We start from the raw sequence: 25,911 nt of genomic DNA on the forward strand, positions 1-25,911 counted from the left end.
TCTTTTTTTTTTTTTTAAGATTTTATTTATTTATTTGACAGAGAGAGCACGAGCGGAGAGCTTGTTCAGCTTGCTCAGAGGGGAGCCTGTTTCTCCCTCTGCGTCTAACTGCAGCTCCCGCAGTTAGACAGAGAGGGAGAAACAGGCTCCCCTCTGAGCAAGCAGAAGATGTGGGGCTCAACCCGAGGACCCTGGGATCATGACCTGAACGGAAGGCAAATGCTTAACCAACTGAGCCACCCAGGTGCCCAACTTTGTGCCTCTTAAGCAGCTTTCCTTCTTGGGGCTGCTAGAGACCCCATGGACATATCTCACCCCATCACCCGTTAGCCTCCCAAAGTTGGCCAAGACAGCACACAGGGTTGTCAAAAATGGCTAAATTAGGGGCCTCCTCAGAACCTGGGGCGGGGGGACCAGAAACAAACAGTGCTCCCTGACACAGCCAGGCACAGAGTGTTTAGGGGAGCCCAGTCATGGCGCCTACGAGGGCCGTTCAAGGACGTCCCTGGAGGACAATGGCTGAGAGTGAAGACAGCACCAGGAAGGGCCTCAAGCGAAAGCCTGCCCACGATTCCATGCCCCTCAAACACATCACTCCCCTCCAGTGATGCAGTTACTACCCCCAAACCACCTAAGCAGCTCCTTTTCTGGGAAGCCTGGGGAAAACAAAAAACCTTTCAAAGGAGGAAGGGAAGAGGCAGTGCAGCCAGGGACATGGCCCCAGAGGGGAAGGAGTGAGTGACACCTGGAAGGACAAGACACCACCTTGCTTCTAGACTCAAGTTGGGGGCCACTGCTTCCAGAAAGACCTCCTGACATCCCAGAATGAGGCTGGGGACCTTTCTCTTCTCACCCCATACTTGGCACTGCCTGCTGTCATCCTGGGGCTGTGTCCCAGGCCCAGGCTTCCTCAGGCAAGAGGCTCCTCCTCAGGGCTTGCTGTTCACAGAACTCGCACCACACAGTGGGGTAGAGAGGCATGTTTGTCTGCCAGGACCTTAAGGAGTTTTCGGAGCAAGGCACGGCCCCATCCCCCATCTGGGCCGCCCCCCCCCCACACACGCCCCCCCCAGTCCCTCATCAGGCTGGGGCGCCGCCCGGTAGATGCGACTTCAAAGGGCCTGTGCCTGAGCTTCCGCGGCCGACGTCGGGTCCGTGGCCCTCAGAGGGAAGCCAGGGCAGGATCCCCGTCGTCGGGGCTGTGCTAGTCCCGGGGTCTCCGCGACTGCGCCGGGGGTGCGGGGCTCTAGGAGCGGGAGCCAAGGGGCGGGTCCTCAGAGACCCCCGAAGTGGGCGGGTCCGGCCGGCCGCGGGGCCAATCCGGGCGCGAGGGGAGCGGGGGCGGGGGCCGGGTGGAGCGGGGTTCGGGGGCGGGCGGGCCGGGGGCGGGGCGCGGCGTCCAGGCGGCGGCTGCGGCGGCGGCGGCGGTGGCGGTGGCGGTGGCGGCGGCTCCTCAGTGTCCGGCTCAGGCTCCGGCTGCGGCTCCGGCCCGTGATGCCCCATTCTGTGACCCTGCGCGGCCCTTCGCCCTGGGGCTTCCGCCTAGTAGGCGGCCGGGACTTCAGCGCACCCCTCACCATCTCGCGGGTGAGTCCGGCGGCCACGGGGCGGCGGGGAGGTCTTCGATCTGAGACCCTGTCCTCGCGGACCATCCAAGACCCAGATCCCCGACGTCCCTGAGGTTCGAAAGCCAAAGACTGGCCTGGGCGACACATGGCCTCTGGAGGCTTCCAAGCAGGGCAGTACTGCCCCAACCCCCTCTCTCCCTGCGCCGGGCCTGCCTGCCCTATCTCTTGAAGGAAACCCCCACCCCAGTTCACACACCAGCCTCCCTGCTGGTCTTATTTTGGGGGAGCTGCTGCAGGCCGGGGAAGGAGCTCACTGGGCCAGGGTTCTGGACAGATCTACAGAGGCCAGGAAATGCTGCTTAAACTGAACCCAGCCTGAGCATTTGGGGCAAAATGACTGAGAGCCCCTTCTATCAAAGGTCCCTGCCAGTAGAGCTGGGTAACCCCAGGGAGGTCTGGGGTCCTCTCTGAATATGAAAAGGAGAAGATCCATTCACTTCCTCACTCCAGTTCTGGGCCGACTCTCATCTGTGACCTCAGTTGTCCTAAGGGGAAGTGACCAAGAGGAATTTGGGGCTTCCAGGGGAAGGGGAGACTTGACTGTGAGGTTTTGAGACCTCTCCCCACAAGACCACACAAGGCTAGGGGCCAGAATAATCTCCGCCCAGTTTCTCTGGTTTTCAGGGCCATGCATTGCCCCAGGCTTAGGACAGGAGAAAGAGGAGTGGGCACAGCCCTGGGGAGTGGCTAATCTGGGGAGACAGAGGAGCTGAGGAAGGGATTCAGGCCCTGCCAGAAGGGGTGCCCAGTCTCAGGGAGACAGGATCCTGGTCTGGCTTCAGGGTTCCTTAGTTTGAAGGGCTAAAAAAGGGAGTCAGACTCTGCCTTTGGGGATCTCAGACTAGGGGACAAAAGAGGACAAAACCCAGGTCCTGCCCTTGAAGGCTCTCACTCTGGAAGGAAGAGCAAAGGGACCTGGGGCCATTTGAGGGCCATCCTTTATACACACACAGGCTGCCTTTGGAGGCCTGAGTCAGGAGAACTGAGAATCACCTTCCCCCACTGTGTTGCCTCCTCTCTCTGTGGTGGCTGGACCAAGCTGGCTGGGCTTTCAGAGGCTTCTTTCTGCTACTTGGAAGGGAGTGGGCACCCGGTGGAGTAAAAAAATCATGGAATCCCATTTCTGGGGGCCAGGGTGACAGGCAGGCCCAGCTGTCCTGGGAGACTTCCCACATCTGCCCTTACCCCACGGCCACCAGTTTCCTGGGGCTAAGTGAGGTGGGCCTTCAACACATCTCCCACTTCCCTGAGGGAGACTGCTCTGTGTGTGTGTGTGTGTATTCGTGCACCTCTGTGTCTGTCTGCCTTGCTGTATGTATGCCTTGCTGTGTGTCCGCCAAGGCGGGCTGGTGGGGGTGCTAGGCCAGCCAGCAGTCCAGGCACCCTGGGCGTGAGGCCGCTGACAGGCTCAGTGGCGGCGGCTGACGGCCACAGGCGGCGGGGAGCAGAGACATCTGTTGCCCACGCGGCTGCTGGCCCGTGGAGGAAAGGCCTCCACACGTCACAGTGGCAGCAGCAGTGGCGGCCTTGTTTGGAGCTAACTGGGATGCAGGCTCCTGGCAGGCAGGCAGGTTGGGAGAGGGTTTGCCAGGAAGAACCCCCCTCCTTGTCCCCCAAAGTCATGCAGCAGCAGCTCAGACCTAAGGAACCAGGATGCCTGAGTCTGGATTTGGGGGTGGATCTGGGAAGATCTTTGAGGCTGGGGAGACACAGGCCATAGCTTGCCCAGCAGGTGTGTCAAGGGCAGATCTACAGACACGGATGATGTGTGAGAGTGTCTTTACCAAGGGGGCTCAAGACCCAACCTCTTCCATGCTTCCAGAGCCGCCCCCCATCCCCCGCCCATCCTGCTGTGAGGACAGCTACACTCAGACAGGGAGGAGGCTGGCTGCCTGGCAGAGCTGCGGCCTTACACCTTCAGCCCATGAAGCCTGGGGGAGCCCCCAAGATCCCTGGCCTGGGCTTCTTCCCCTATGAACTACAGTGATTGGTGGCCCTGACTGAGCGTCCATAGCATTCCAGGCCCCACCCTAATGGGTGCTGGTATCAGCTCCCCACCACCATGTGCTCAACCCACTGTGGGGGCTTTTTGACCTGATTGCCTCAGATAGTCCTCACAAGAGCTCTTACTAGTAAGGGCTCCCTCTGGGCTCACATTATAGATGGGGATACTGAGGCTCAGAGAGGCCACGGTGCATCCAGAGAAGCAGAGCAGGGACAGGAATCCAGGCCTACCCGGCACTTGCTGTGACTATATGGGACAATATGGCCCCAGACTCTGTGACTCCCAGTCCACCACAGTGTCTAGGCTGGGCAGAGTGAAGCAGGGGCCAGGAATGTAGCTGCTACAAGTGAGGAGCCTGCTTTGTGCTCCAGCCTCCCAGCTGACCTCGCTGTACCCCTCTCCCTTCCTTCTGTCTATTTATCCTGCATTCAGCAGCCAGAGGGAGAGGCCTGAGTTAAACTGTGTCCTGTGACTTCCCTGCTTAGAACCCTCCATAGTCCCCAACCACCCAGGAGAAATGCCAGCTTCTTACCTGGGCCTACAAGACCTGCAGGTCGGGTCCCTGCTTCTTCTCTGACTTTTCTCACTCTCCTCTCACTAATGATGCTTCAACCCCAGAAGACTGCTTTTATTCTCTCTCCGAGTGAGCCATTGTACATGCTGACCTTTTTACCTGTGATACTCTCTCTCCCCTAGGACAGTCTCTCCCCTCACTCCCTTTCTGCAGCAAATCACACAGGGGTTAGTGGATAAGACTTGGAACCGGCTGGCTTGCAGTGAAATCCTGACTCTGCCGTTTATTAATTGAACATCCTTCTGCACTTCTCTGGACCTCAGTTTCCTCACCTAAGAAATGGGCTTTCCTGGAGGATTGAGACAATGCTTATAAAGGCAGTTGGGAGAGTCACGGTTTCCTGGCCTCATGCCCTCTCTGACCAGAACTCCCCGAGCTAGTGGAGCTGGCAGAGTCCCAGCCACCCCTGCTTTCAAGAACTTCCTCCACCCACAGGGGCCTGAATGCACCCCTTGTCCTGGCTGAGTCATCGTGCAGCTAGCCACCCCCCTGAAGAAGAAGACTTCTCTCCAGCATGGGGACTGGGGCAAGGTGCCCCTTCCCCCAAGCCTCCCTTACTTCATTTCTAGGAATGAGAACAGCCTTTGTCTCATCAGGTGGTTGAAAAGTTGTCATGAACTAGTTATGGGTAAAGCACTGAGCCCAGGCCATGTCACAGAGCATGTGTCCATGAAGGAGAGGGGCCTGGAGCAGGGCCTTGAGTGGAGGGTGGGATAATGCCCAGTAGGTCCTTCCCCCAGGATGATAGGCTTGTGCAGGTGCCCAGGCCCTGTGGATGAGCATTCATGGTGGGCTGGTTGCTAAGGGGGCCATGCTCCAGAAAAATATTCCTTGGGGCAGCCTATTTCAGGGCGGGCCAGCTTCAGCACTGCCCACACCAGGATTCCAGCCAAGGAGCTGCCAGCACCTCGGCTTTGTCCACTCACTACTGAAAACTGGATAGGCTGAGCCTAGCTGGGCTTTCAGGAGCTCCCAACTCCAGCAATAGGAACGGGGTCGCTGGAAGCTCTTGAGGACACCACTGGAGAGGCCGGGTAGGAATGAGGGCACCTACACCCTGGCTGATTCAGTTGGTACAGCATGTGACTCTTGATCTTGCAGTTGTAAGTTTGAGCCCCATATCAGGCACAGAAATTACCGAAAAAAAAAATTTTTTTTTTCTTTAATAAGGGTGCCTAAAGTTTCTTTCCAAAGGCGGTACTGGGACTGGGGAAAGGGTGAAGAGTTCCCTGTTGCCTGAATTCCCCTGGGCTCCTTACTCTGGCCTCTCTGTTAGCCTATCCTCAACCCCATGTGGCCCTCGTCAGGGCACCAGCATTGTAAGAAGCTCCAGATATGGACACCATTTGCCTGGAGTCAATAGTAGCACTGGGGTGGCCTGATAGAGTGTCTATCCTGCTGATGAAGTGGAGGTAAAATGGTGACTCAGGAGTGCAGGCAGGCAGCGGGAAGTATGTGGTCCTGGACTTGCCTGGGGAGGTGATGACAGAGACCCAGAATGAGGCACTAACAATGTTAGGGGAGCAAAGTGGTAAAGGGGTGCACAGAGGACTGTGAGAGTCCAAAGAAGAGGTTCCTAGGGGAAATGCCTTCTCTGCTAAGATGTGAAAGTGAGGAGGAAAAAGCTGGTAATTAGGGTTTGAGGTCAAAGGAAAGAGTGTTCCAGCTAGAGAGAAGAGTATCTGCAGAAGCATGGAGGTGAGAATTATCTGGGGCTGTCGGTAGCGCCTGGATATTCAGTTGGTCTGGATAGAGTGTGGGGAAGTGGAGGTGAATGTGGGGGTTAGGGATGAAACGAAATGAGTAGGGAGACAAGGAAATACCAGGTCAAGGGGCTGCTATGCTGTGTGTCTGGGTAGGGCCCTGTCTATGTAGGGTATATATGACATGTCCATGCTTTGTACGTATCTGGGAGCCTATTTATTCCCGTGTATCCCTTGCATATCCGTGGGCACATATGCAAGCGACAAGAGTTGCTTGGGACTGGGACATCCCACTTGTCCCAGTTCCAAGGAAGGCCCGCTTACATGCCCTCACACCCCAAAGGTCCTTCAGGTGCTGGAATTGGGGGTGTTTACAACAGAGGCTGTGGCAAGACCACATGGGAACTCACCCAGTCTTAGGGCTGGCCCACCCACAGGTCATGTGGGCAGAAGGGCTGCACAGCCCAGGTTCTGAGGTTGGAGGGGGTCCAGGCCCGAGACCACAGCAAGGCCACATAATGGCCGATGCCCAGCCCTCTGGCTTGTCCCTCTACAGGTCCATGCTGGCAGCAAGGCTGCACTGGCTGCCCTGTGCCCTGGAGACCTGATCCAGGCCATCAATGGGGAAAGCACAGAGCTCATGACGCACCTGGAGGCGCAGAATCGCATCAAGGGCTGCCACGACCACCTCACACTCTCTGTGAGCAGGTACGCACAGGGTAGTCTGGCCTGGGGGGTGGGGGGTGGAATGAAGGGGAGGATAAGTCAGGAACAGCCAGCATCCTCAGAGAGCCAGGCCCCACACAGCCTCTCTGCCTCAGCTCCATGGCACTCCAGTCCTAGGAGCTAGTGCTTTCCCAGGGGGCGTGACACTGTTTGGAGAGGGTGGTGCTTAAGAAGGAAAGAAGCCCCCTGTTAGCTCAGGACTGGAAGTCGTTGAGGGACTTATGGGAGGGGACAGGCAGCTCAAATCAATGATGAAATAAGACCTTGGGCAGCCTCTGGGGATGGAGGCAGTGATTTCAGTCTTCTTCCCACCCCTGAGTGAGTGATCCTTTTGATGATCATTTCAAAGTGGTTTCTTGTTCCACACCTCATTTAACCTTTAGACCTGCTTGATAAAATGGAAGCTGGTATGGTCCTCATATTGCAGATGAGATAGCTGAGGCCCAGAAAGGTTAGTGGGTGCCTAAAGTTCCACAGCAAGGGAGTAGGAAAGCAAAGCTTGTCCTCAGGTGTCTCTTACTCCTAGGAGTGGCTGCTGACCACTCCTGCCCCCACAAGGGTACCCTGCCTCGGCTGGCCCCACCACGCCTCCTGCCTCTGCAACAGATTCTGATTCAATCTGGATGCTAGGGACTGTATCATGCCATATTGCCTACATGGAGGGGGAGGATTGGGGTTCCCCAGGCCGTGTGTGTGCCTTATAAATGATCTAGGATGGAAGGTCCACCTGAGGTGTCCCTAGCCCCAGTCAGGCACTAGGTCTTTGTTTAGCTCTAAAGGTAGGTGGCCAGGTCCTGGCTGAGTGGGATCTCCCTTCCCCCTATCTTGCTTGGATCCAGAGAAGTCAGACAGAACTGCTTAGCTCTGCCACGTTCACTGCTAACAGGGACTTTCCATGACCCTCCTGTAGATGCGTGTCAGCAAAGCCTCTCCAAACCACAACACGGCTAACTATGCGTTAGAGCTGGCAGGGCTGGGAGCCATTAAACATGTTAGGAAGGCTCTGAGATAGCCTCCATGTGCGTCTGGCCCAATTGTGGGTCCAGGTTGGGGTCAGGACCCCTGACTGTGCTCTTGGAGCTGAGTGCAACTCCAAGGGCAATGGGCCCTGGCTTGGGAGTTCAGCAGAGCTGGTTCTAATCCAGATTCTGTGGGATCTTAGGTACAAGATGACCTCTGTGAGCCTGGGTTTCCTACTCCACCAAACAGGATCACATTCATTGCCCTCTCCCAGACTGAGGTATAGTCTGGCTGGGAGAAACATCAGCACTGCTCTGCCCACGAGTGGCCTCTGCGGCCGCCCCACTTGGCTGGTTTCCTCGGCCCTGACTCACCTCCGGCCTTCATTTTGCATTGCTAAAGAAGGGAAGCCCTGGTAGTAGTGGGGTAGGGGAGGCAGTGGGAGCTTATAGGGGGCCTGAGTCAGGAGGTTCCCAGAGGGAATGATGTCAGGGGAGGGCAGCAGGATGGGGGCAGGGTGGAGGTTCCCTTTCCTTCCTTCCTTCCTTTCCTGGTCATTTGTTCCAAGCCAAGCATGGATGGAGCCACGGGTCCCCTGATCTGTTCTACTCTGCCCCTGAATGCTGCCTGGCCATGGACCAGGTGAGAGCATATTCTCTACTGTCACAGATCTGGGTTCAAGTCCCAGCTCTGCACTGGAGAACTGTGTTGTCCTCCAGCAAGTGATTTAATCTCAAAGCCCTCAGTTTCTTCAGCTCCAAAATGGGACCATCTTATGATTGGGAGATTAAATGCTTATGATGTACTGGGTTTGCTTAGGGTGAAAATCTGGGGTCCTGTCTTCCAGCCCCCAACCCCAGTGCTCACACATGCAGATTCTGAGAAATTAAGACATGAAGGCCACCTTGACCCTCTGGGCCAGCATTTCTTCTGGGCACCATCCACAAGGCCTCTGACCCTGCTCTCTGACCTTCCTGCTAGGACAGGACCTATGCTCCACAGACCCCCCTCAGCATGGTTTCTGTGGAGGATCCAGCCTGTTGACTGGAGAGAGCTATTCTGTGCCCCTGCCCACAGAGCTTGACCCAGACCAGTTCCCTGCCTGCCCTCTTATTTACAGAGGGGTCTAATCCTCCACAGACTTCTCCACAGGATGAGAAGTGAAGGAAGGGCCCAGCTTTCTTGCTATGCTTATTTTGTTTAGAACTCAGAGCCAGTTAACCAACAATCCAAGCTAACCCATACTTTCTGGGCATGTTCTCTAGGCCCAGAACCTTCCTGGCATCAGCTCTAAACCCAGGCTTCCGGTGAGGTCTGTGTTGCCCATTGTATATGTTACAAGATGCAATTACATGGCCCACCCTTGGGCTGTCGTTTTGCTTAAAGATGGTAGATGCTGCCACCTGTCCAGCTGAAGTGAAGGCCTATGGATGGAGATTGAATAAGCCTTCATTCTGATCTGCTGCCTTGGGCTACGCTCTTTGCTCTGGGTACTTCGTGCACTCTGATCTCCAGACCACAGGCTTGTACTTCTCTTCTGGGCAGAACTTCAGGGGAGTATAAGGTCGTCGTAGCCACATTCGATGTCCTAGACTGATCCCATCAGAGTTCTGAGCTGGTGGAGGCCAAAGGTGGAGCTGTGAGTTAGGGCAGTCACCGGGAGCTTGGATGAGAGGGGCCAGGCGCCAGTGGGGATGGTGTTGCCCTCAGGCAGCAGAGCCTTGGTGGCACAGGCCTGCGGAAGGCTCTGGGAGAGAGAGGCTAGTCTGTACCGGTTTAAGGAATGGGCCACGGTGAGGAAGTGTAGAGGAAGTGTGGTCTATATGTGTAGACAGATAGTTAAAAATCCTTCAGTGAACTGCAGGGAGAGAAGCTGCTGGCCCAGTGGTGAGTTCTTGGAAAGCCCCAGGAGGCCTTTTGAGGTGAAGGGGGACATTATTCCCCTTTGGTCTAATGGGCCTCCCTTCTCACCCACCTGTCAGTCCAGGGTCCATGCAACCTCCTGGCTTGCCTCCTCACAGGGCTACTGAATGGCAAGACTGGGCCCCAGGCCTGTAGTCTTTCAGCCCCGCCAGCCCCGCCTGCCGAACTTATGGCAGGTTTATGATGTTTTTCTCCCTCCTGAGTGGTGTTTGGCTTTTGGTTTCTATGGTGAAGCAGGAATTTCCTAATGGCCTGTTTCCCATCTGGGCTGGGCAGACATTGGTGATGACTCTGCTGGCAGCAAGAGGGGAGGCGCACCCCTCAAAGCCTCTATGTCACCTCCCCTAGAGCCCAGGGATGCTTGACCTCCAGGCCAGGCCAGAGGCTGTGGATGGAAGAGGATAAGCAGATGGGCTCCTCGCTGATCCATGTGTGAGGCCTGGCACACCCTGCTATGAGCTTGCCTTCTTTTTTGCTGAGGCCAGGGAGAGGGTGAAAAAGTGGGGAAGTTGAAGGGCTTCTGTTGCATCCTGTCTGGGAATGAGACCAGAGAGGCCTGGAACAGCTGGTGGGGATGGAACACACAGCCCCACCCTAGGCAGGTGGCAGATCTCGAGTTCTGTCTCCTCGCCACAACAGCTACCATCTGGTGCAGGGGCAAGTGCTTGCGGTGGTGGCTTCTGCCATTCAGGGTGCCAGGCCTGGTCCTGGGTGGCTCTGGGCCCCGAGCCCAGCCCCTCTTAGCCATGGTTCCAGTCATGGTGGGCACAGTAAGCAGATCTATCTGACCATCCTAATTCCTGTCACAGACCTGAAGGCAGGAGCTGGCCCGGTGCCCCAGAGGACAGCAAGGCTCAGGCACAGAGGATCCATATTGACCCTGAGGCCCAGGTATGTATGAACACCACCTGGCCTGGCCTGGTTCAGAGCAAGCCCAGGGCAGAGGGGCCAGGCCTGCACTAGAAGTCTTGCTGTCTGGCTTTCAGATGCCCAAACCAGAGATTGAAGCAGCAGACTTCTCTGGGCCATGTCCATGCCCCATCCTGTGCTCCCCAGGTGATAAGCATCTGCTGGGGGCTCTGTCTGTACTCTAAATAGTCCTAGATTCTGAGACAAAGGTACTTAGAGTGGGTAGGAACGGGGCTAGGCCTTGGCTCAGGGCTACCTCGCCCCCATCGCCCTAGCTGGGTTTCACTCTGGTGCCTAGTGATACCAGACCGAGAGGAAGTCACTGGCTTGGGGGCTGGGTCGGGGGAAGCTGTAGGCTATGGCTTGACCTCAGGCCGTTTGGGTATTCTTCTGTCTTATCTTAGCCTTGGGCACCCACATGGCTAGAGCCAAACTCAGTCCTCAAGACTGACCTTAGAATATAAGGCACTTTGATGCCCTTAAGGCTGAAGTTTTCTCCTGGCTGTCCTGTGATTACACCCAGCAGACCTCAGGCCACAGTTACCTTTCCATGTTTGACAGGAGTCACAACTATGATACTGTCTTCAAATGAAGGGTGGGGGGCAGGAAGAAGGGGCTCTAGGGCCTCATTTTGCCATGGACATGAGGGGTAGCCAAGGGGGCAGGACTGAGGTATCCAGAGCCCACTCCACATCCCTGGGCTACAGAGTTTGGAAAAGGTGGAGATTGGACTGCTCTGTGATGGAAGCAGAACTGTGGGACTCAGAATGTGGGGCCATGGCCATCTAGGCCTGCTTGTGTCTACTTTCTTGCCATGGAGGCTTCCCTGTAGAGAAGGCCATCTCCCTCACCCTTTATCCTAATCCTCTCGTTCTGGTGTTTGTTCCTTAACTTCCTTTTGCTAGAATCTCGGAGGCCAGATGCTTACTACACGCCAGAGAGTGCCCATTATGAAAAGGAAGAGGTACTTAGCAGTTCTGGAATGGCAGAAGCCAAGGGCCAAAGGAGTCCAGAGTAGGCACATGGTTCACCTAAGGGTTCAGAGAGGGCTTCCTGGAGGAGGAAGTAGCCAAGCCAAGACCTGCAGGACTAGGAAGAATCCGGCCAGCAAAGAGGCATGGAGAAAGGCAGTGTGCAAGGAAGCACATGCAAAGCTGCAGAAGTGAGATTGTGCATCACAGTTTCAGAAAAAAACAAGCTTCTGTGGGTGGGAGGGCAGAGGCAAGGGATGAGGTGATGGGGCAGAACCACAGACAGTCTTTTGGTTTCCTCAGCTGTCCTTGCAGAGATTCGTAGCCACGCTTGTGTCTCCACAGCATGACCTGGTCCAAGGGGCCAGGGGTGAGCAGAGGTTGACAAGTCAGCCAGGCTTAATGCAGGCCAGGCGGAAGGCAGCAGCATTGTGTAGGCCCCCAGCACACCTGTGAGGCCAGCTGTAACGTGTGAGTGCAGGGTGGATAGGGCAAGAGCGCCTGAGTCTTGGAATCTGAATCTCAGCTCTAGACCATCCTTCAGGAGGGGCTCAGGGCCAGGGCACCTGGGGATGGTGGGCTGGAGAGCAGCTGCCCCTGCCCCCACAATTTACCTTACTGACCTCTTCAAAGGCCAGGCTGCCCGTGGCTCAGGCTGGAGTCAGAGGGATTTTCTCTAAGCAACAGGGCTGCCCCTCAGCTACCATCCCCCTCTTGTGCTTAAAAGTCATGAGCTCCATGGGTGGTGACAGAAACACCCCCACCCAGCCCCCACAGGGCTGTGTCCTCAGTAACACAGACACAGGGCCCATTGTCCCCACAGTGCTCCCACCCTCTGCCTGCAGTGGGCAGTGGGTGGGCCCAGCCAGAGACATCAGAGGAGAAAACCACAGTTGGCCCTAAAATCAGCACAAAATACCCTGGCATGCACCCCCGATGCAAATAGGTTCTGCAGGTCATGTAGGGTCATAGGGGACCCTTCTTCCCGCAGGCCTTACTTATGTGGGAACATAAGAGGCATTTGGTCCAGCCCAGGGCAGAGGAAGGGTGACAATAAGGGAAGGTTTCCTGGAGAGGATGGCATTTAAGCTGAGAACCAGGTGATAGATTAAAGCAAGCCGGGTAGAGCAGGCAGTCCTTGCACACTCATCCTGTCCTCTCCAACCTGCAGGGAGCTGGGGTTTGGCCTCCCAGAGGTGCCACCTCATCCTCTGGAGTCAATGCCCACCTCCCAGGGTGCGTCCCAGGATTTTTTTTTTTTATATTTTATTTATTTATTTGAGAGTGAGCAGGGAAAGGGAGAAGCAGACTTCCCACTGAGCAGGGAGACTGATGGGGGCCTCGATCCCAGGCACTGGGATCATGACCTGAGCTAAAGGCAGGTGCTTAACCGACCAAGCCACCCAGTGTCCTGAGTGTCCCAGATTCTGACCACGGTCACGTGGGAGCTGATGAACAAGCAGGCAGTTACCCCCATTCTGCTGATTTTCCCACTGAGGCTTCAACAACCAAATCAAACAGCTGGCGGATACTCAGAGAAGGGGGAGCACGTGGCACCAGGTGCACTATCACACAAAGTGGGGGACATCCAGAAATAGGAATACAAACTCAGGAATGCCCATGACAGCCCAAGCATCTGCTGTGTGCTAGGCACTATGCTAAGTGCTTTGCATGCAACTGTCTCATTTTATCCCCACAAGGAACTTAGGATGTAGAGACCCTCACGTTCCCCCATTTAACAGATAAAGAGACAGATTTAGAGAGGTGATAGAGGTGTGGGACTCATACCGAGACTGAGGTCACCATGTGTGTCCTAACCACTGAGTTCAGACTGAGAGAGGCAGCTGCATGGGTGGCCCTGGGGGGAGCAGTGGCTCTGATGACCCTGCAGTGGAGCCCCACACCCTGCTGGGTGAGTGAGGGCCTCTTTCCTCCAGGACCTTCTGACTCCCCTTCCTGTCACAGCCTCCTCCTTACCAGGCCCAGCCCTGCCCCCACAGCCCACGGCCCATCTGGTCCCCATTATAGGCCAGGCCAGCCTTGCCTGCCCGCCTGCCCTGCAGACACATGTGCAGAAGTGCTCGGGTTTCTCAGGGGCTTTTGTTCAGCCCAGTGGGGAAGAAGGTTTTCCTACTGTGATTCCCTCACTGATAGGGGCCCACCTGGGCAGTGAGAGCCTCCCCTTTGTCTGTGGAGGTGAGGGAAATGGGACACCCACTCAGTGGCTGGTCTGCCCATTCCCCAAGCTCCCAGCCAGCTCCGAGGCTGCAGAAAAAGCGGGGGCAGTCAGGACAAAGCTCTGCAGGCTCCCCTATGCCCCAGTGCTGGAGGCTGCCTGAATCCCACACAGTCTCCGAGTATCCACAACTGTGTCAGTGTAATTAGGTATATGTCGGTGGACTGGCTAGACCTTGTGTGTTGTCTTCGTATGTGTGTTTGTGAAAGTTCTCATGAGAGTGTGCATGCCTCTGTGTGCCTGCAAGCCAGGGGCAGCATAGCCCTGGACTCTACAGAGACAAAGATCCGCAGTCCCCACTCAGATCCACACCCACGGAGATATGGCCCTTTTCTCCAAAGCTGAGGAGACACGGTCAAGGTATTTCCCCAAATGTTTCAGCCTAGGGTACCAGGCTGGCCATGGAGTAGTAGGGTGGCGAGCCTTGAGCCTGGGCCAGCCACTGGCCCTCATCTGCTTTGCCTGTAGAAGGCCACACATATTGCCCTGCGGAGCATGAAATGGAGGCAGAGGGACAGGCCTGAAGGGGGCTAACCTCACAATGATGCCTTTGAACCTCAGTCTGCCCCCCAACTCCATTGTGTGCTTTGGGCACACAGTGATTGATGACTTTTCCTGGCTGCAGGATGGGGCTTTCTTTTTCATGTTCCCAGCTACAGGCCCGTACAATACCCAGCACAGTTCTGGCAGGTGAGAAGGCCTGGCACCAGGAGCATCTCTGCAAGGAAGCCACAAACTCTGCTCCAGTCACGCTGGCCTTAAAGGGTTACTTGGAATGGTCGTGCCCCAACACCATCCGTCACGGGCACTGGTGGTCAGAATCACCACATGGTTCATGTGCCAAAGTTGAGTCTCAGGCACTTAGGTTTTTGTGTCTGACTTTCCACAGCCATTTCTCATTTCTTTTGGGATTGAACTGGGCCCAAGTTGCAGCCCTTCCCTGGCTGGGCACCACAGCCCAAAGATGCCAGAGCAGGGGTAACCAGCCAACATCCAAGAAGGCCTGGCATAGCAGGGCAAGGATGGAATGTATAAGGAAGGGCCAGAAGCCCTATCCCAGATGGTTTCTCAGTGCCTCAGGCCTCTGTCTCTCCTAGGATGGCAGTCCAGTGACCAGCAGGAGGCCCTCAGCCACCGGGATTGGGCTAGAAGATGGCAGGCCAGGCCTGGGACCTCCTTATGGGCAGCCATCTCACCTCGCATTCCATCACAATGGCAGCAGCAATGAGGCTACCTTACTGACCCAAATGAGCACCCTGCATGTGTCTCCACTTCACAGGTAGTACAGAGAAGTGGCCTTTGAAGCCACACCCAGATCCCATCTTAATCCCAGATCTCTTCTCTCACTGGGTCACATCTTGACCCCTGACACTTGATCTTTGGGTCTTGGCTGGTTTCACTCTGAAAAACCTCACCAGACTCCTGAGCTGGCAGATGGAAGGCTGGTGCCACACCTGTGTCCTTTGGTGCATCTCTTTTGCCCAGCACGGACACAGCCAGAGGTCTCCCGCGGATCCGTGACTGCGGAGTGGACCTGGGCTCAGAGGTGTACAGGATGCTGCGGGAGCCGGCCGAGCCCTTGACTTCGGAGCCCAAGCAGTCCGGCTCCTTCCGCTACTTGCAGGGCATGCTGGAGGCCGGGGAGGGCGGTAAGACTCCTGCCATCTTGCCCCACCTACCTAACCACTCCCTCGGGTGCCCTGAAGAGCGCCGCCCGGCTCCCGCCCCTTTGCGACCCCACCCCCTTCCTGCATCCCAGCCATCTACCCCTGCCGCTTCTCTTCCGAGCGTCGCACACTCCTCGCGGCGCCTCTGTCCGGATTCCCACTCCACCCCCGTCGCGGCCCCTCCCCCTCCAAACCTCGTCTCCAGTCTCAGTGCTGGTGGTCCTGGAAGCTGGGTCCATCCCACACCGCGAAGAAGTGAAGTTCTCTTTTCTGACCTCCGCACCTGGCTCATGCCGCTTGCGCTCCGGCTTTCAGGGGAGCGGCCTGGGTCCAGCGGTCCCCGCAACCTCAAGCCCACGGCCAGCAAGCTGGGCACTCCGCTGAGTGGCCTGCAAGGACTGCCCGAGTGCACGCGCTGCGGCCACGGCATAGTGTGAGTACCCTCCCCTGCTTCCCCCATCCCCAGCCCCGGCACTCCCACGGCCCCGCCCGAGGCCCTGGATGGGAGCATGCTCCCGAATCCGTCAGTCGCCAGAAGCAGTCCTCTCCCGGTTTCCCCATCAGGGGCACCATCGTCAAGGCGCGGGACAAGCTCTACCACCCCGAGTGCTTCATGTGCAGCGACTGCGGCCTGAACCTTAAGCAGCGCGGTTACTTCTTTCTGGACGAGCGGCTCTACTGCGAGAGCCACGCCAAGGCGCGCGTCAAGCCACCCGAGGGCTACGACGTGGTGGCAGTGTACCCCAATGCCAAGGTGGAGCTCGTCTGAGCTGCTCCCAGAACTTCCCGTCCCCGCTTCTGCTTTTAATGCCCCCTCGCGGCCCGTGTAAATACGTGTTTGCCCCCTGCCTCTCTAATAAATTCCCTCTGTTCAGCCTTGAACATGTCAGTGCCTCTGTTCAGGTGCCAAGCATGTCCTGGGCACTGGGGGCATTGGTGAGCAACACAGGTGCTGTGCTGTCTCAAGGAGGCCACAGCCTAGATGGATGGCAGACATAAATCACAAGGGGCAGTCATAAGGAGGTGAGATCTGGGGTGCTAGCAGTGACGTCACGCCAAGGGGTTGGACCTCGGTGGAGTCAGGGAAGGTGTCAGCTGAGAACTAAGTGATGAGGGAATTGCTCTTCAGGGTGAGGAACTTTGTGTGCAAATGTATGACAAGGGCGAGTCCAGACTGGAAAGGTCCCATCTGGCCACGAGCAGAGCCAGGGCACCCCTAGGGCGCACCGTGGAAAGATCACCGGGACTGCCACGGACGGTAATCTGACTCCTGGTTTTGGCCCCTGCGGCGTTCTCACGGGTTTCTCCCCGTCTGCTTTCCCGCCCCCTGCCCACTTTATGCTTGCCCAGACCCCATTTCTTTCCCCTTCCCCTTTTTCCCCAGCAGGGGGAGCGCTTTGAGTGTCGGGAAGGGGCAGTGGGAGACGAGAGAAGCCGAAGCAAGGCGAGAGGAGGCGGGGCGGGGGGTGGGGTGGGGAGAGGAGAGATAGGAAGAGGGGCCTAGGGCTGCACCCTTCGCTTAGCTCCTATCACCAAAGCCAAGGGTAAACACACCCCTTCTCTGAGGCCTGGCGGTTACAGGGTGATGGGGTGACCTGGAGCCTTTCACTGCTCGGTTGCACAAGCAGGCACAGACTCTAACTTATTAAAAATATAAATGGTTATCAGAGTTGTTGAATTACGGGCTGTTCACACACAACAAACTGTCCCAGACTCCAGGTCACACGGATCTGTGCTCTCCACAGCGAGCTCCAGGCTGGAAGCAGCGTCATTTACTTAGTCCGGGTTTATTTAGGGAGCCCCAACTAATGAACATTTGTGCTATTTTCAATTTTGTACTATCGCAAACCACAAAAGACTTATCAGTTCACACTCTTACCATAAGCACACGACAGTATCCTTTTCCTTCATGCTCTTGCGAACACAGGATATTATCTTTTTTTTTTCTTTTTGGCAATCTGATAAGTAAAAGAAGATATGTACTTGCTTTAATTTGCACTCCTCTGATTACCGATTATGCACATTCATTCGACAAATATTTCTTGTGCTTGCTGTTGGGCGCTGACTGAACAGTGGGGAATAGGATGGTCTTCTCTCTCCTAGAGTTCTTCTTGCATGAATTGCCCTAAACCCTTCACTCATTTTCTGAGGCTTATTTAACTTCTTAGTGATAGGACCTTTTCATATTTTTTAAGAGTCTGTGTTCCTGGACTCGATTCCACGGACACCATCGTATTGATTTAATTACTACTGTTGTAGAGTTTAGTATGCCAGTCTCTCCTATTTGTTCTTCATTTACAAACTTGTCAAGGCTGCTCTTGAACATTTCCAGTTGTCAAGCTTTAGACTCAGTGTGTCAAGCTCTGGAAGAACAAACAAACAAACAAACCTTTTTGAACTGTGACCCTGTCTCTACACACTCACTTGGTAAGAACTGCCCTGTCCCGAAGAAAACTGTGATCCGTGCTTACTCTGCATTTTTTCAGGGGTTGTGTACATAATCTCGTAAATTTTTGCTTCTGCTTGCTTCTGGTGGACATCGCGTTCTCGCTTTAAGTCGTTCTGAGAGGTGCGTTCCAAAGGCTCCTCCCAATGACTCCTCCCCTCCCGGAGGGCGCAGAGGCCGGGGCAGCGGGCAGGTGTCCCTTGACAAGTGAGGCGAGAAGGAAAAGGGCTGGAGTCCAAGGCCCGGGTCCTGCGGATGACCTCGGGCGCCGCCCCACCTGTGTCTCCTTCTGCTTCGCGAGGGGTCAGACGGTGAGCAGGGAGGCCGAGTCTGTAGCGGACTGAGTATCCCTCCCGGCCGCGGCGCCGCGCGTGCGCGCATGCGCACACACGCTCTCGCGCCCTCTCACTCTCGCCTTCTAAGGCTCCGCCGGGGTCGGGTTGGGTGGTGGAGGCTTCTGCCTTTTCCTTCCCACCCAGCCTCGCCCGCGGACATGGTCCGGGCCCCACCCCGTCCGAGGCGGGAGCAGAAGGGATGACAGGCAGCCAGGGAAGCCATTAGGCGCAGGAGCAAGCGGAAAAATAAATACCTGAGCCACAGGAACGCGGGCGCCCACGTCTTAGCGAGGATCAAACTCGCAGGCTCGGCTCCCCACTCCCACCCGCTGCTGTAGATCCACCAGGCACTTGGGCTAGGCTTAATCCCGGGATAAACAGAGAGTGACTGCGTCACAAGTTTTCTGTGACCCAGGGTCCCAGTTCTGAGACAGGGCAGCAGTCCCTCAGAAGGAGACACAGGTTCAGGATCCCCGATTCAGAGTGCCCCAGTCCACCTGGCCCAGACCCAGGGCTCATTACTGATCCAAACCTGCCCCTCTCTCAGGTCCTTACCTCAGAGACCTTCAAACCAGAGATTTGGGTATCATCTGCACCCTCACCCAACCATCACATCCTGCCCATCACTGTGTCTGGGGTACTGCTTCCTAACCATTTCTGGGATCTATTGCAGGGCAGCTGGAGCATTCTCCCACTCCCTTGTTTCGGGGACCCCTTCAAGGCCCCCAGAGCCCTCAGGATAGAGTCCCTGATCTATCAGTTGTAGGCCTAGCCTTTCAAGTCTCTCTGACTCATGTTGCTGAATGCTTGGTCTCATTTCCTCTGCTACATCAGACCATCCTGCCTTTTCATACCTCTCAGATCTTCCCTCAAACTCAAAATGTCTTTATTCTTTCTCCTCCATCCAGCAAACTTCTACTCACCCTCCAAGGCCCAACTCCACTGCCCCCATCATCCACTCCCTTAGAACAAAGCCTTGGTCCACACATCCCCAGGCAGAGTAAATAATTCCCATCCACACCCTTCCATACCTACCCCATGCTTCTGGGCACAACCTGTTATCTCCTTTGTCAGAGCTTGGATCAGACCTGCGTCTGTCCTACCCAGACCTAGGCTGCTAAGAGAAGCACTCCACACCCCTTCCTCTATACACACACACACACACATACACACACACACACACACACACACACAAGTTCTAGGCCTCCATGCCTCCCATCATCTTCCTTTGTACTTTGTTGTACAAAATACTTTGCTGTACTTGTTTCTGCTGGCATACTTCCTAAAACTTGCTGGGAAGGCAAGGCCTAGAGGACAGCTATATCCCTCTTATATCCTCAGCTTCCCTCTGGCATCCTTAGTCTCAACTCATTCATTCAAGTAATTATTTGCTAAGAATCTACTATGTTTCAGGCATTGTGCTTCATCTGTGGAAAACATTTTGAACAAATATAAAGTAAGTACAGATTACAAGCACTGCCATAAAAGAAATAAATCAGATATTACAGTAGAGAATTAGTGATCCCTTTGTATAGGAAATTGAGAAAGATTGCACAGTTAAGGTGACGTTTAAGCAAAGACCTGAGGTGATAAGGGAGCATCTGTGTGGGTATCCTGGGAAATTGCATTGCAGGCAGAGGGAGCAGGAAATACTGCTGTGTGGGGGCAGGGTGAGGAGGTGTGTGCTTGCCATGTCCTAAGAACAGTGAAGAAATGGCTGGATTAGTGTGAGTGATATGCCTAGGAGGGGTAGATGAGGCCAGACAGATGTGGGGGCAGTAAAGCTGACTCTGGTTGACCCTATAAGCCATAGGAAGGACTTCGGCTCTTACTCTGAGATGAGAAGCCAGAGGAGTGGCCTGACCTGGACTTTTATGTTTTAACCAGGATCACTCTGGCTACTCTATGAAGAATAGACTGTAAGGGGCAAAGGTGGAAGCAGGGAGACCAGTTAGTAGGCATGACTGCATTCATCTCTAATTAATCCCTAACTAGCCCATTTCCCTCTGCCTTCATAGCTCCAACTACCGTCCAGGCCCCCACATTCTCTTGCCTGGGTGCTGTAATAGCCTCCTGCTTAACCTTTCTGTCTTTTGTCTGGTCCCTCAATCCTTTCTCCACACAACAGCAAAGGGAGCTTTTTAAAATGCAATTTTGATTACATCACTCTTGTCTATTAAAGCTTCCATAGCTCCCCATTGGTCTTAGGACACAGTCTAAACTCCCAATCCCAGCACACAAGGTCACACGAGGTGCAGCCCCTGCCTATCCCTGCTGACATCCCTGCCTCATGTCTTGACTGCAGTCATGCTGACCTCTAAGTTTAATTAGAGCTCATCAAGCTCTCCTACAGCCTCCTACAGCCTTCCTGGACCCTCCAAGGAGCTTGAAATGAAAATGGAGTCCTTCGTTTTAGTTCTCTGTGTAACAAGCTTTGTTTGCCCCACCTTTATCCTTGAGATCCAAAGAAAGGGCTAAGGGCAAGAGAAATGTCACTTCATGCCAGCCCTCCCTTCCAGTCTAAGGACTGAGCCACTCCAGGGAGCACAATAGTCTGGCTCTGAGCTCATAACCAGTGAACAACTAAGTTGGGGGATGTTGTGACCAGCACTGTGATGCCCAGATGATTAGGCTGGGGGCCCAGAATCCCTCTGCCCACCTGGGGAGCACCCTGCCCCCTCCTTGGCCTCTGGGTCTCCCTGCCTAGCTTACCTACACTCTGGCTCCATCTTGGGCTGTGCACTCTTACTCAGGGTAACAGCTTCTTGCCTTTGGACCCCAGCCATCCCCTGACTTGTCTCCACAACTCTGGATAATTTCCTGATTTATCATTTTCCCACATAATATTCAGTATTTTTCCATACGCTATTCTTCGGCACCTCTCAGTGGAGGTGGAAGTCTAAATAGGATTGAGGGTAATAAAGGGGCCTCTCTAACAAGCAAGGGCTATCCTCCTGTGCTCTCTCTACCATGACGGGGAAATTCTATTTGAGTCCCCACAGAAATCAAATTTCTTCTTTGATTCCATCTAACAAATGATTTGCAACCACTTATGGTTGAAGGCAGTGGCCAGAAATCCCAGGAGAGGCTGCCAGAAGCCCCACCTATTCCTGCAGGGTTTGGAGTCGGCCCTAGCCATGCAGGCTCAGAAACCTGACTGACCAGGTTGAGGGGACTGTCTCCGCAATTGGACTTGGTAGCCAAGCTCAGAGGTTGACGTACTTCTGCCCACACACATCTGCACCAAGAAAGGCAGCAGTAGAAGGACACTCAGCGGTTGTCCAGGGCACTCTTGGCCTACGGGCATGTTTTCATGGGCAGCTAGGGCACAGCCACAGACTTAGAGAAAGATAAGTGGGCTGAATAATAGCTCTCACAGGAGCTGATGTGTCTCAGGCCTTCATCCCGGAATCCTTGGTGAACTGATATTACTCTTCCTTAATCCTCATTTACATCAGTCTGAAAGGAAGTTATTCTCCACATTTTATGGATGAGCTGAGAAATGTTGAGAAACTTGCCAGTGTCACATACTGACTAGCTAATCTTGATGACAAGGGCACGTAGGACAACTGCAAGTACTCATCTGCCCTGGAGAACATTGCCTGCCCTACTAATGACCTGGTGACTCCAACTAGGTTACTTCTGAAGAGTGCTAATCTGTCTCTGCTTGGTAGGTCTCCAGAAGGCCAGAGTGCAGGCTTCAGACTCATCTTCTCCTCACCCAGGGCTAAGCTTCCAACCCTCCATGGAGCATGAAATGATACAAGTTGGGCTGAACCAAGGTGACCCCTGAAGTTTTGGGTCTGAGTGTAGACGAGGCTGGTGTCCACAACATCTCATCATAAATTGTGGCATGCATGAACCCAACCCCATGCCTCTTTCTGGGGTCAGGTCATGATTTATGCTAAACAGCTGTTGGCTGCTCACCAGCTCCTCAGTGGTTCTTGGCGCTACTGAGAGAGAGCTGGGAATGGCCCCCTCCACCTCCCAGGGTTCTTGCTTTGACCGCTAGAGCCACCCTCATCACTCACAGAGAGATTCCTGGGTGGGGAGCAGTCTCTTGCCCCCAGGTCCTCAGGCCATGCTTCCTCATCCTATGTTCCTGCCCCTCTCCTGACTGTCCCTGAGGCACCCACTACCACAAGGCTCTGGCCCAACTCCACACGTCCTCTCCAGAAGCTCATTATCTACAATGGCTTGGGTTGTTTGGGCTGTGTAATAGCTAGACCCCTTCCAAACTGGCCCTGCCATCCTTTTGTAGTCCCACCTCGAGCACAGCATCTGGTCTGGGACGACAGAGAACAAAGGACAGCCTAGCCCAGGCAAGGGGGAGTTCTTCTTCTAGGATCGATCTGAAAACGACTGTCCTGCTCGGACTCCACTTAGGTTTGTTTACTTCCCAGCACCCAGAGCCACCTCCATGGCAGATTTCCACTTATCCCTGCCAGATGCCCAGCTCTCCCATCACTTCTCTGAGTCTGCTTGCAGCCAGGCACAAGTCCCTTGGACAAGACCTCTGCCATCATGAACACTCCCAAGTAGGTATCTCCAGCCCAGACCTCTGACTGGCTGTGCATGTCTACCCGGATGTCCCAAGGACACCTCAAACTCAAAACATCCCAAACCCATCTCACCATCTTCTCTCAAACCTACTTTTACTCCTATGCTTCCATTTTAGACAGAGACAACACCCCAGATCAGGCATCTTCCCTTCCTCCTCTCCCTCCTTTTACCCACATCCAGCGGGTCGTCAAGACCTGTCCTGCCACCACCTTCAGATTTCCAGAATCCATCTCTCCCTTGGCCGCCACCCCCATCACCCTCTCCAACCCCTGAAACAGTCTCCCTGGTGTTTTCTGCTTACATCCTCTAGCTCCCTTCCCTGCATTCTCAATTTGGCCACCAGAGGGAACTTTCTAAAACACAAATCTCATTAGATTTTGCTCTGACTTTCCTTGGCCTCAGAATTAAATCTAACACCAAGTAACAAGAATGTTTAATGTCGAGCACAGTGCAGCCTCTGCCAGCCTTTCCCAACTCATTCCTCTGCCTTCCTCCACTCCTGGTTAGTGCTCACAGGGGAAGGGTCTGAGCTGGATCGGATTGTTCCGGTGCCCAGAGGTAGCCCATGAAGCCACATTTGTCCACTGCAGACCCTCTTGGCCAGAAGGAGCAGAAGCAGGAGTTCATCTTATCAGCGAGGCTGCCGGGGCCTGCCTCCCTCACACTCCCAAGCAGCACCCAGTGAAGGGCAGCACAGGCTGTGTCCTCCCGGCTCATACACAGCTTGGATGACGGAATATGACACCTCCCCCTCACTGCTTCAGTCTGTCCAGGCCTTATGGCAGCCACAGATGTCCAAACTGGCCCAGTCTCAATGCATTGCTCACTTCCCACTTGCTGCTCCTGGGCGTCTCGGAGCCTGAGGCATGGAATACATACAGAAACCTGCTCAACACTCACACGTGTGCCATCTGAAAGTGTGGGGAAGTTAACACCCAAAGCAGCACCCCTGAGCCCAGGAGGGATCGAAACCTATGGATAAATGTTGCCTACTTCTGAGCCTGAGATGGATATTTCTGAGACACTGTCCTCCAGTCTCCCACAACTGGGACAACCCTATGCTGCACCTTGTAGCTTTTCTTCTCTGTTTCACTCTCTTCAGTCCCTTACTCTTGTTTCCGTAGGTCCATTCCCAGATGCAAGACTGATTTTGAAGGGAGGGATTCTACAACTGGAACACTCTCCTTTCAAACAGGGTTAAGGAGCCCATTACTGTTAGTAAGTAGGCTGGTAATGATCCCTGGTACTACTGGGTGGCAAAACTCCCATTCATGGAAGATAAGAAAGAGAGATAAGTGGAAAGTGAATAGTTGACTGGCGTCAGTGTTTTTGAACCAGGGGTAATATAACCCACCCCCCCTCCAGTGGACTTTTCTGATGCCTAGAGATCTTTTTAAAAAAGATTTTGTTTATTAATTTGAGACACAGAGAAAGAACACAAGCAGAGAGAGGGGCAGAGGGAAAAGGAGAAGCAGACTCCTCGCTAAGCAGGGAACCCGTCGAAGGGCTCCAACCAGGGAGATCATGACCTGAGCAGAAGGCAGACATTTAGGGTGCCTGGGTGGCTCAGTTGGTTAAGCAACTGCCTTCGGCTCAGGGTCATGATCCTGGAGTCCCAGGATCGAGTCCCACATCAGGCTCCCTGCTCAGCAGGGAGTCTGCTTCTCCCACTGACCTTTCTCCTCTCATGCTCTCATTCTCTCTCTCTCTCTCTCTCTCTCTCTCTCAAATAAATAAATAAATAAAATCTTAAAAAAAAAAAAAGAAGTCAGACACTTAGCCAACTGAGCCACCCAGTTGCCCCCAAATATCTGCTTTTCAAAAGAAAAATAGCTCTCTGCTACAGAAGACATGACCTTGCTCTGGAACTCTAGAGATCTGTACTGAAATCTTTTATTACAGCTTATCAGAGACCACCCAGCATTCTTATCACCAAGCACCACTGATTTTGCTGGATCATGTGAACCAAATGGAAGGGAACCTTGTACTATAGTTGGACACAGTGTAAAGCTCTATCTTGCTCTGGGCTTCACCCACAACTGGGAGCCTTCCAAGGCACCCAATAAATGGGTCAGAGTAGTATTCTCATCAAGCCCTATGACTTTATTACTAGTGGAGGGGACAGGGTACAACGACTTGACTTTCTCTTACGGGGAATCGCGTGGCATACTCCACACTACTGGTCCTCTGGTAACTTGCCATATTATTTTGAAACAAATTGCTGAAGCTATTAGCATGTGTATGTCTTACTAGGACATCTAGAGCACTTGTTTATTCTTGCTTATTAAGTCCTATTAGCATTATGTCATCAATACAGTGGCTATCATGATGTTTTAGGGAATATCAAGGTAGCCAGTCACTAAGTACTATATTGTGACAGAGAATAGGAGAATTGACATAGCCCAGGGGCAAGAAAGTGAATATGCGAGTGCCTGGGTGGCTCAGTTGGTTAAGCGTCTGCCTTTGGCTCAGGTCATGATCCCAGGGTCCTAGGATTGAGCTACACATCAGGCTCCCTGCTCAGTGGGGTGTCAGCTTCTCCCTCTGCCTCTGCTGGTCCCCCTACTTGTACTCTCTCCCTTTCTCTTTCTCTCTCAAATAAATAAATAAATAAAATATTTGGAAAAGTGAATATGTACTGTTATCCATCCCACAGAACAGCAAATCACTTTTGATTCTCCTTACTGAAGGATTTTGAAGAGAAAATCCATGATGTTGGTGCTACTCTCACAATTCCTCCCAGGATATGGTATTACTTCGGATTTAATAAAATGGTCAAAAATGTGGACATGTTAGAGGCTTCTATTTGTCCCTACCTACCATAATGGCTCTTATTTAATAGGGCAGAGAGTAAATATTAAGTTCTTGATAGAACCTAGCTATCCCAGCTATGCACTTAGGGACCAGGTATACACTTAGGCACTGCTACAGTATGGATCTTTACATCCATTAGACCTGTTTGAATGAGAACTCCATTAACTACCTGGCTTTCATGAGCCTCCAGTCTAACTGGGGGACCATGATGGGGTTTCCCAAACCCTGGGAGCAAGGCTGGCTCATACTCTGAATCCAACAGCTCCAGAAAGGTCTAGGACTTTCCCTTTTCCCAGGCCAGAGTTGTTCTGGTAAAGGATCACCACTATAGACTGAACTGTGTCTCCCCCAAATTCATATGTGGAAGCCCTAACCCTCAATCACATTTGGAGATGAGGATTTTGGGGACTAATTATGTTTAGATGAGATCATGAGAGTGGGGCCCTTATGA

The 25,911-nt window shown here is 54.0% G+C and overlaps 1 protein-coding gene across 2 annotated transcripts; it reads left to right on the forward strand.

The window, feature by feature from the left end:
- Positions 1-1,420: 1,420 nt before the first annotated feature.
- On the forward strand, positions 1,421-16,184 carry PDLIM4 (PDZ and LIM domain 4). 2 transcript variants are annotated; one of them, XM_032837623.1, is made up of 7 exons: positions 1,421-1,587; positions 6,467-6,618; positions 10,329-10,410; positions 14,733-14,914; positions 15,121-15,284; positions 15,618-15,735; positions 15,867-16,184. In XM_032837623.1, exons 1-7 carry the CDS (start codon positions 1,495-1,497, stop codon positions 16,069-16,071), a joined length of 996 nt encoding a protein of 331 aa, XP_032693514.1. In that variant the 5' UTR covers positions 1,421-1,494; the 3' UTR covers positions 16,072-16,184. The 2 variants fall into 2 exon arrangements, with proteins under 2 accessions (XP_032693514.1, XP_032693515.1); XM_032837624.1 differs by lacking the exon at positions 15,618-15,735 and having other exon boundaries at positions 15,867-15,937.
- Positions 16,185-25,911: the final 9,727 nt, after the last annotated feature.

The sequence above is a fragment of the Lontra canadensis genome, unplaced genomic scaffold (assembly GCF_010015895.1).
Source record: "Lontra canadensis isolate GAN:19392208 unplaced genomic scaffold, GSC_riverotter_1.0 scaffold99, whole genome shotgun sequence".
In the NCBI taxonomy this organism is placed as follows: Eukaryota; Metazoa; Chordata; class Mammalia; order Carnivora; family Mustelidae; genus Lontra; species Lontra canadensis.

What these genes read in the sequence shown, in the direction of transcription:
- PDLIM4 (XM_032837623.1), top strand. Translation starts at nt 1,495, where the DNA reads ATGCCCCATTCTGTGACCCTGCGCGGCCCTTCGCCCTGGGGCTTCCGC. An exon ending in CATGTGTCTCCACTTCACAG is followed by an intron (nt 14,915 to 15,120) that starts GTAGTACAGAGA and finishes TCTTTTGCCCAG; the next exon opens with CACGGACACAGCCAGAGGTC. An exon ending in GCTGGAGGCCGGGGAGGGCG is followed by an intron (nt 15,285 to 15,617) that starts GTAAGACTCCTG and finishes TCCGGCTTTCAG; the next exon opens with GGGAGCGGCCTGGGTCCAGC.